The 10,000-nt window shown below is 40.7% G+C and overlaps 1 protein-coding gene across 1 annotated transcript; it reads left to right on the top strand.

Moving 5' to 3' along the window:
- The first annotated feature begins 406 nt into the window (after positions 1-406).
- Positions 407-7,343, top strand: LOC138015864 (acetylserotonin O-methyltransferase-like). The gene is made up of 3 exons (XM_068862992.1): positions 407-1,099; positions 2,051-2,326; positions 6,982-7,343. Exons 1-3 carry the CDS (start codon positions 415-417, stop codon positions 7,200-7,202), a joined length of 1,182 nt encoding a protein of 393 aa, XP_068719093.1. The 5' UTR covers positions 407-414; the 3' UTR covers positions 7,203-7,343.
- Positions 7,344-10,000: the final 2,657 nt, after the last annotated feature.

Raw genomic sequence — 10,000 nt, 5'->3', positions numbered from 1 at the left:
AGTGATTTTTATTCAAGACATTTAAGTTATTCGAATGTCTGTTAATTTGACAATAACGTACTCAAACAGTTTTCATTCTCTTTTTGTTATGAAAATTAAGAAAGGAAAAAGGCGACAAGTGGGCAACAAACAAACATCAATTGCTATAATTCAACCATATATTAGTTTCGTAATTCATGCACGCGATGAAGGCCTACAAATCGTACACTCACTTACGTAGACAGCCCCGATGACAATATGGGTATTGCACTTATAGTGCACTACCCACAAAATTAATCAGGTGTTCCAAACCGAGAAACAGATAAAAGCACTGTGCCTTTTGTTACAGATCACTCCGCATGACATCAGAGAGTCTAGGCTCTGGGTACAGGCTCCGCCTCTCACCGCAAAGAGCAGGCAACACTTTAATGTAAGATGTCGATTCGAATTCTGTTTAGGTTTGGCAGTTTGTATCGAGCAAATATATGTAGGGGCTCTTTCCTACCTCAGCAAAGCCGTACATTATCGCGCACGCAGGTATCGGACAACAGTAGAAAAGGCATCCCAATTCCGCCACCCATGCCTCAAAAACTGGAAGATCTCGCTCTAGGATTTCGCGCATCAAAGGCGTTCTTAGCAGCATGCGATCTCGGCATCTTCGACACTTTAGACGTTTCCGCGAGTCCACAATCAGCCGAAGAAGTTGCGGCAAAACTGAGTACGAATCCAGACACTACTGCACTACTGATGGACACACTAGTTGCTTTAGAACTGCTCCAAAAGAACCATAATGGCGAATCGTGGTTGTACTCGAATACCCAAATGGCGAGCCAGTTCCTAACCGAATCAAGTCCTGATTCGATCACTGGGTTTACAGACCATTCACAGAAACGGGTGTACCCGCTTTTTGGTAATTTGGAGACTGCAGTAAAGGAAGGAACAGACCAGTGGATGAATACATTTTCTTTACCATTGGAAGATATGTGGAAAACGGTTTACAAAACCGATGAGGCGAGACTGAAATATTTGGGAGCTATGCACGACACATCACGGTACACCTGTCATGGTGCAGCCAGGGCTTTTGACTTGAGCAAGTTTCGCCATTGTTGTGATTTAGGAGGTAGGTTATACCAAAGTATGAATAGCGAAGAGTCAACCAACTCGACGCAATTTTGGTGGACGAAAACAAAAGATCTTTTATTAGCTCCTTTTGTTTGAATTTGTCCATATACAGCATTGCTATCTGCGTCTCTCGAGATTGGAAACCACCTTACAGTTACGAGGCCAAGGATAATAAAGCTAACGATAATCACAAAATTAAGGTCTCGGTAAAGGTAAATTTGGGCGTCTCGCTCAAATTTTGGTGGGCTGTGACGTATATTTTCCGGAAAGAAAAATTCTGAATAATTAATTTTAAAACCGGTAAAAAAGCTTTGCTTCCCTCCATGGTCTGCGTGCGAAAAATGATTGACGTATCATGTCAATCACATGTGAAAGGATTGGGTGTCAATTAATAGCTTGTCATGCGGGAGGTCGCGGGACCCTCCGGCATGACAGCCCAATGCTCAACTGACTCCGCCACCGGTGCGCGGTTCTGATAGAGGATTGTAGAGTTTCGGCTTTGATGCGTGATATTTTTTTCTTCATTTCTTAACATATCAAAAATTCCTCACACGGTATCGGAGTGCATTCATCTGTGATAAAGTGAAGTGGCAGGAACTTCTGCAGCAGACTCGGTCGCTCTAATTTTGAGGCCTCAAAACTAAAAGGCAATATTAAATATTAATATATTAAACACCAAGAAACTGAAACTTTATTCAAATAATTCAATCTGTTACCTTTATTATGATGTATAGTTTGACCCTGTACAAAAAATAGCGGCGCGACAATTTTATTTTTCCGCTGACGCCTCATACTAACATCTGTCATAACCTGGCCTAAAACAGACAGACAGACAGACAGACAGATCCAAAGTTCGTAAGTGATCTCTAAATAGTTCGCACAACCAGTCATCCGTTACTAAAAAGTCACGCAAGAATTACTAACGTGACAGCATCAATATTTCTTTTAGGCAATTCAGGGTACATGGCATACACCTTGTGCCAGTACTACCCAGACATGAAGATCACAGTGTGCGATTTTCAATCGGTGGTAGACTCTGCACCTCATTTTAAACCCTCCCTTGAAGATTGTCCCAATCAAGCAAATGTTTCCTTTGTGGCGGGGGACTTTTTCAAGCCTAATCTACCAAAGGCAGATTTGTATGTGTTGTCTCGTGTGATTCATGACTGGCCAGATGACAAAGTGGATATAATTCTCTCAAACGTCTACAACTCTTTGCCCTCAGGTAAGGCACAAAGCAAGGTTTTCATTGTCCATCATATCAGATCAGGTCAAAGGGCGATGATACAAGTTGAAAAGAGCTCATTTTTGTCCTTTTGGGTTTTTAGTTTTATTTACCAGCGGTCTGTTTCAAGGCTTTCTTGCTTTCCGACTGGTTGTTCTGATCCCTCAGACCTTAATCAATAATACTTCCAGTATATAAAGATAAGGGTCCTTCATCTGACATGTGACCAGTTTTTAATTCGAGCAATCATTCACGTACAGCATTTCCACATGTCCACTCAATTATATATGAAAGTGAAAATCAACTCATGGGATCCTCCCCAATTTATGGTGGCCAACTTCAATACAACAAGAGGCTGTTGTATCGCATTACGTGTGGCAGAACAGCCTGGTGTAGAAAGATACCAATATGATTTTAATGTTAACAAAACATGGAAAGTTCATACGATGAAAATTCAAGTGTTCAGTTTGTGATCCCCAGCACGAGGCCGAGAATACTCATCCGACAGTAGTCTTTATCCTCTAAAAATCGCTTTCGTTTCACAATAGTACGACCTCGGTCATGATCACCAGACTGGCGTATCCTTCTGCGTCCGTTTCTAGCAGTCCATCAAGTCAACCTTGCCTACCATTCCATCCGCACTGTTACTGTTTCTTAGGACTTTCATCATTTTAGACAATAAATTGTAAATATCATTTAAGTCGATTTATTTATTTTAGCTCCAAGACGTAACGTGTTAAAATAATTTGATTGATTGATTGAAGGAGAACAAGATCACCTTGGCCGTCGCCTGGTTCACTGTGTTGCTCAGATGGGTTTTTTTTAAAGTGAGGCACTTTCTGATGAGGTGGCTTACACTGTGGATGAAGTACCATTTGCCAGGATCCCTAGCAGAGGATTCTCTTGTGGAGGGCGGCACTGACAAATTGATTCTGTTTACCCTATGTACTTCCCCATACCAATGGTCCTTGTAGGTCTGACAAATGACTGGGCTACTTTTCAAAGGGATTTCGGTTGGGGGTGATTTTGCTCTTGTGCAATTTCCTGTATGAAGGTGGCAAACTCGGCAAATGGTGAATTAAACGGAAGATCAAGTTGTGAAACCTAAACAATGATGATATCATTTTCAGTTACTTGCATCGAGTTTTGACAGAGGCCGAGAAAATGATATTAGCAAGAGGATTGCGTTTTTGTTTTCCTCTGAAAAAAATCGACGTGAATGATGTAAAATGTTTCCTTGAACTACTTTTCCGTGACCTCGAAAGATCTGGACTGCCTTTAACAAATGACTAGACGCTCCACGAGCGTAAACTGGGTTGCCTGTGATACGTGTTACTGAAAAATAGAAGGCACTGAGTTGGTGCAGCGTTCCAGTTAATTTTTTCAAGTGGGGGGTCATGTAGACCATTTGAGGGGTCACCAAGACGTCGTGCCAGCTGTGGCCAGCTGTTCTCAAGTTGATTATTTTGTAACGTCCTGTCCCGTTTCGAGGTCTTTAACTGTTTTAAACTTTGGCAATAAATTCAGTTCAAATATAGCAAAACGCGCTTTGAGTAAACCTCACTCAATTGTTCTTTAAATAGTCTGCAAAAAAACCTAACTGAAAATTGCTCTAATGGACGTTTTTCATGTCATGCATGTCTTGCAGTTGCACTAAGCAAACGTTTATTCCGCACACTAAGGAAGGACTTAACATGTTTCGGCTTCATAATTCCTGTACTTTTCAGTCTAATCTGATGCCAGGTCAATTTTTTTTGGCTTAACGTTTGCACCAAAAAGTACCGTAAAAGACGGGAGTTAGCAGTGAAAGGCAAGCCAGAAGATACCCTGGTTGTCAGAGGAATTTTTTTCAAGGTCGGACAGAACGCTCCGCGATTCCAAATCAACGGTCGAAGACAAAAAAAAAAACCTCTGGTCGCATGACTCCAGAACTTCATCTCCATGCGTAGAGACAGTTCAGATTTCTAGTTGCCGTGTTGTCGTCAAACCAGTTTTAGTCGCCAAGCTGAGACTGATTATTGCGGGACGCAATGAAGTCAGGATCATTAACATTCCCGAAAATTGTGATTACTGTGATGGTTATTCATTTCAACAGCTTTAATAATTTCGGAGCAATTTAAGGTTGTATTGATTTTCGATGCGAAAGATCGATTGATTTGATGATTTTTTTTTCCTGCAGAGCGACAAGTTATTGTTGAACGTGTTCAAAACAGGATACTGTAATAGCAAAGAGCTAGAGATCACTACCTAAAGTGCAGAATGGACGACTTCGAGATGCGATAAACTTTTCTCTGTCCTTACCATTTTTCGTCCACGAGTCCTTTTATTCCCAGGCGCTGGTTGTGCGACCAGTCGAATTTTTTTTTGTTCGTCCTCGGCCGTTGATTTGGAACCGTGGAGCGTTCTCTCCGACCTTGGAAAAAAATTCCTCTGGCACCCAGTGAAGTCAAAAGACAGCTGAAGAAAAAAATAAAATAGTTTTTATCTAAAACTCTGAATTTCTTATTCTCAGCGAAAGATTAATGGTATTCGATCGTAAAAACACTAAATTTTCTGCACTCTCTGACGTCTATGAATCAAGGGGAAGGTCATGATTGGCATGACTATTCCGGGGGTGAGGGGTGAGGGGTGAAGGCTGAAGGGGTTGCGGTAGGGGGTGAAGGGTACAATAGCTGAAAAAACCCAAACCTTTGCAAAAATGCTAACCTTATGCTTAAACAATATGCTTTAGAGAATGTTTAGGCCTAAGATTAGCATTTTTGTAAAGGTTTGGGTTGTTTCAGTTTTCACCCCCTTCACCCCTCACCCCCGAAATAGTCATGCTGGTCATGATGTTCCGTAAAAACGAAGAAATTGATCTCGTACTAGGCAACTATAAAGGTCCACGTGATCACCTTGTGTCAACGTTCTTGTTTACATTGAATGAACTACATGGAAGAATGTTAATCGTTCGTCGTTTTCAGGGTTAAACAACGTACTTTTTGGCCAAGAAGCTTCCGTCTTTCGTTTCCTAATTTTGTTGTAATATTTAACGGAATCTTTACATTTCATCTGTCGGGTCAGGAAGCGTTCTTTGTCTGTTTTCATCAAAACAGAGTTAATTTTGGAATTGAAATTCTAAACATCTATGGCCGTGTTTTCACGACAACCCCTGTTTCGCTTAACATTCCTGAAAGTGGTTTGTTTGCAGATTTCGTTAAGCGACGCAAAAAATGATACGTGTTTTCACGGGTAAGATTAAATGAGGAGAGAGCACGTGCCAATGCAATAATAAAAATAATAAAAATAGCACGCCTGCCGACTCTGTTCTAAAGATCAGGAGACAGTATCACACGTTCTGTGGCGCATAGCACAGTCACTGTATAAAGCACGACACGACAGAATGCTACGCCCCGTTTACCATGCTTTACTGGAAAGATACGGATTTGAAGAATCTGAGTATTATACCCCGCGGTCAAGCAATCTTATCCGCAGCCAAGCCAAAAGAACAACGAAGCAAAGATCTTCTTGTAGAACATACCCTGGAAATTGGAAAAATGTCTAATGAATGGCGAAAATAGACGGGATCATCCTTGAAGGAACGATATGAAAGCCAGGAAAAATCACAATGAGAACTAAACACAAGACAGACAAATATATAGATTTGAAACTGGGCCGGTATTAAGAAATTATCCCCAGGTCATAAAATCAAGCTCATTTCAGTTTACTACAAAGATCTGGAAAAAGAACTGACTTGCATATGAGATAAAAGCTTAGCAAAGACAACTATTGAACGCTCACAAAAGTGGATCATCTCCAAAAACTGTGAAATAGTAAAAAGGTTCTCCCATGAAATGATGTTGGTTAAAGTCGTTTATAGATGATGAACATGTATATAGTATCTTATTTGCAATTTCTTTTTCGTTCATAAGCATCTATGAATTTTACTACTTTTATTTTCTTAACCATATATGCATACATGTAAGTTTTACAATATTACATCATAATTTTAACGTTTGATAGGATAGTTAAATGAGCATAATTAGCGAATTAGCGAATTACTTTGGTTTTGCATTACTTCACTTATTGATTGCTTCAAAGTCCTCGCGCCACTTTTTCAGAAGTGAAACCAAAACCAATCTTGGCTCGCGCGTGTACATTATCCCGCGCTTTGTGTCGGCCACTTGTGATTGATTTGATTTTTGATTGGTTTACTGGATTGTCTCCGTCCTTTTTGGTAGGCCAAAGTAATTACTTTGGTTTTCGTTTTACGACACTCGATTGAAACTCGCTCTAAAGGCTGCTATAATAATAATAATAGTTATCATTATCAACTTAAGCCAACTTTAAACAAAACTTTTACATAATCAATTCATCCTCTTCAACGCAGAACCTACTGTCCCCCAAAGGAGACTTAAGGAAGGTGCTGAAGCAATGAGGCACAGCGTATGTAAGGGACACCTCATGTACGCACATCATGGTTCTGCTCTACACCGTTAGTGCCTGCTACACAACCTTGCCCCACTCCATTCTTGTCCCCAGAGCTCTCGGTTTCTTTTGGTCACATGGTCTATTTCGTCGACCACGTGACCAATAGAAACGGAGGGCTCTGGGGACTAGAATGGCCCGACTAAGGTTTGAAGTGGTAAATATATTCTTTTTTTTTCTCTTTTAAGGTGGAGGTCTTCTTGTTGTAGAATTGACATTAGATGACGACAAAACTGGACCCTTGAAGGCTCTACTTCAGTCCCTTCTGGTGCTTGTCATTGCAAATGGCAAAGAACGTTCTGGGAAAGAGTATAAGGAGCTTTTGGGAAAACATGGCTTTGTTGATGTTCAGATAAAAAGACTTGATTCAAAGTCATGGATGGATGCCATTTTTTGCAGAAAGGGGTGAAAAAGTATTGCTAATCTGGCACAAGAAATAAAAAAAAGTACATGCTTTTGGTTCAAAGGGTTTAGAAAACAGGTTTGGAAACAGTCATGGCAAACATTCATTGGGACAACAATAAAAACAAGGTGACACACGCCAACACCAACCTGGTGTGGCCAACACATCACGCATGCGCACATCGATCTCTTAATGTGATCCACCTTCCCACATGCTTGCCGTGGGAGAACAGTTTTGCTGTTCCCAACCCAGCTTACCACATGTATGGCATAAGAAGATGCCACTTAAAGGGGTGCTAAACACACCCACCTAGTATGTTAGCTACGCCATGCTGATGAGGCTCAAAAGGCCGAAACAGCTGTCCGTGGCTGCAAATTGACCGGGTGAAAGGGTTGTGCTTATGCGTGATGTGTTGGCCACGCCGGGTTGGTGTTAGCGTGTGTCACCTTGCTTTTATTATTGATTGGGAGTCCCTAACCATTATTATTTAGGATTCACAAAAGAACGTCAATTTAACGAGCATTTATCTGACAATTTAGTAGATCTTAGTAGTGGAGGATAGTATTCATGGTAACGTAAATATTAGCCATTGGTCAGAGAAACGGAGGTGAATACACTCTATTTTTATAAGAACGTCTTATTTTGGAGGTGAGGCTGAACGTTCTTACATATTTTTGCGCTGTGAGGCTGAAAATGTTCGTAAATTTACATCAGACTTTGTTTCACCTTGGTGACTTTGATGGTGTTGAAGTTATTTTGAATGATTATAAATACGAATTGCTCATTATTACAAACTGAGATGTGTATCATGCAATAAGAAACTCTATTGTTATCTTATACGAAATATGTCCTTAAGTATTAACCGCTTACTAACCGAGCGCGAGGGCCGTACTGGGGAATATTGGCCCGAGGTCGTGGCAGTACGGACCGAGCGAAGCGAGATCCGTACTGCCTCGACCGAGCGCCAATACGGCCCAGTACGGCCCGAACAAGCTATCTTAGTAAGTTGTTTATTATATGGCACTCTGTTTCTGATAGAAAAATGCACTTCCGGTGCAATCAATCTTTTTAGCTTTTTATCTTTTAGCTTTTTATCTTTTTAGCTTTTCAATATTTTTATCTTTCAATCTTTTTAGCTTCTTCTAGTAGTTTCACTGTAAAGAATGACAATATTTACAGGTTTTTTTTTTTCGCTGTTTTGGTTTCAAAATATGAATTTGTCAGCCTTGCTCTAAAACAAAAATAGACGGCTTGGACCGTTTCCACGGATATGGTCCGTACTGCAAATTCCCGACCGAGAAAGAACCAATCAGAGCGCTGGGATTTGCCCAAGACTGGCTTTGCCATATAATAATTGGGTTTATTTTATGTTTTCATTTAAAATACAAATGAGCAAAATAAAAACGTTATCTCAGCCTCAACGTTCATATAAAAAAAGAATAACCAAACATTCCTAGTCCTGACATTTGGGTTACCTTTTAAATAAATATGTCTTTACTATCAAACTTTCAGTGTCTTAAATTTAGAATAATAATACTTAATTTTACGAGGGAAGTTACGATTACTTGTTTATAACATAGGGTGCAAAACTTTGTTTCAATATTAAAGGGTTCAAAAACGCACACTTTGCGCAATTTCGTGGGAAGCCATTCCAGTGTTCAGTTAGTGTCAATGAATTGTAAAACGCACGAATCAGCTGAATGTTTATTTTTGAACAACAATGCCAAAGCAATGAAACCAGCCCCGCTGAAAAACATTTACCGTGCGTGAAATAATGAAAGTAATTTACCCGGGGCAATTATCAAAATAAATGAAAAATGCGCTGTCGGAGCATAGTTAATCCTCACTTATTCAAAAAATCATTAATAATTCATGAGCCTAACAGCCTATCAAAACATCGATGAAACGTCACGTGTATGAGCTTTAAAATCGATGAAAGACTCCTTAAGCCGCGGCTACACGAGCGATTTTTTGCTCGCACTGGTGATGCGATTTTTTCAAACTTTGTCGCGTCGCCAGCGTGAGATGAAAATCGCACGTGTAGCCACCCTTGAACTGGCGACGTGACAGGTGAAAAAATCGCAAGAAAAAAGTCACCAGAGTTGAAACTTTCGCGACTAAGGCGCAGAGATAGTTGCCCGTGTAGCCACCCTGCAACTTTTTGCCCGGGCTTGCGACGCCACTATAAAGACTATTTAGCCAATGAAATTAAAGTAGGAATGTCGGTTTATAGTGCCCAGGTCTGTTGAAGTATGCGATTTGCGCGGCCTTCAATTTGTCGCCAAAATTTGTCACAAGTGTAGCCAAGCTGGCGCGCAGGCGACGCGACAAAATCTGAAAAAAATCGCATCACCGGCGCGAGACAAAAATCGCTCGTGTAGCCGCGGCTTTATAGAAAGAATAATAATGACGCCGGGCTTGTTTTTCTTGTAAGCTAGTACCTTTCCCTTTTCTTCGAACTCCCGAGAGACATGCTTTTTGTGGAGTGCTTTTGAAGCCGTTCAAAAAACTTGCAGCACGTGTCTTATCGGGTCCAGAAACACTGGGCCACACCTCGTATTTTTAAACTCGATAAAACACTGCTGCTCGCTTTTTAATCAGTATGTAATTTTGCCCTCTATGTTATAACTCGTTTACCTTAATACCAGCGGTAATTTAACGACGGTTCGTGGTGGAATTGAAAAGAGATTTTAAAAGGAAATTAACGGCGTTGCTAAAACGAGGGTGAGGATTAGGGTTAGCGTTACTTAGACCACCTCCCACAAAATCAATGATGCATCCATGCGCAACTTGAAGTCCGCCAG

This window comes from Montipora capricornis, chromosome 9 (assembly GCF_036669925.1).
Source record: "Montipora capricornis isolate CH-2021 chromosome 9, ASM3666992v2, whole genome shotgun sequence".
NCBI lineage: Eukaryota > Metazoa > Cnidaria > Anthozoa > Scleractinia > Acroporidae > Montipora > Montipora capricornis.
Note: the sequence above shows the minus strand (reverse complement) of the source record. Positions and strands in the feature narration are given on the sequence as shown.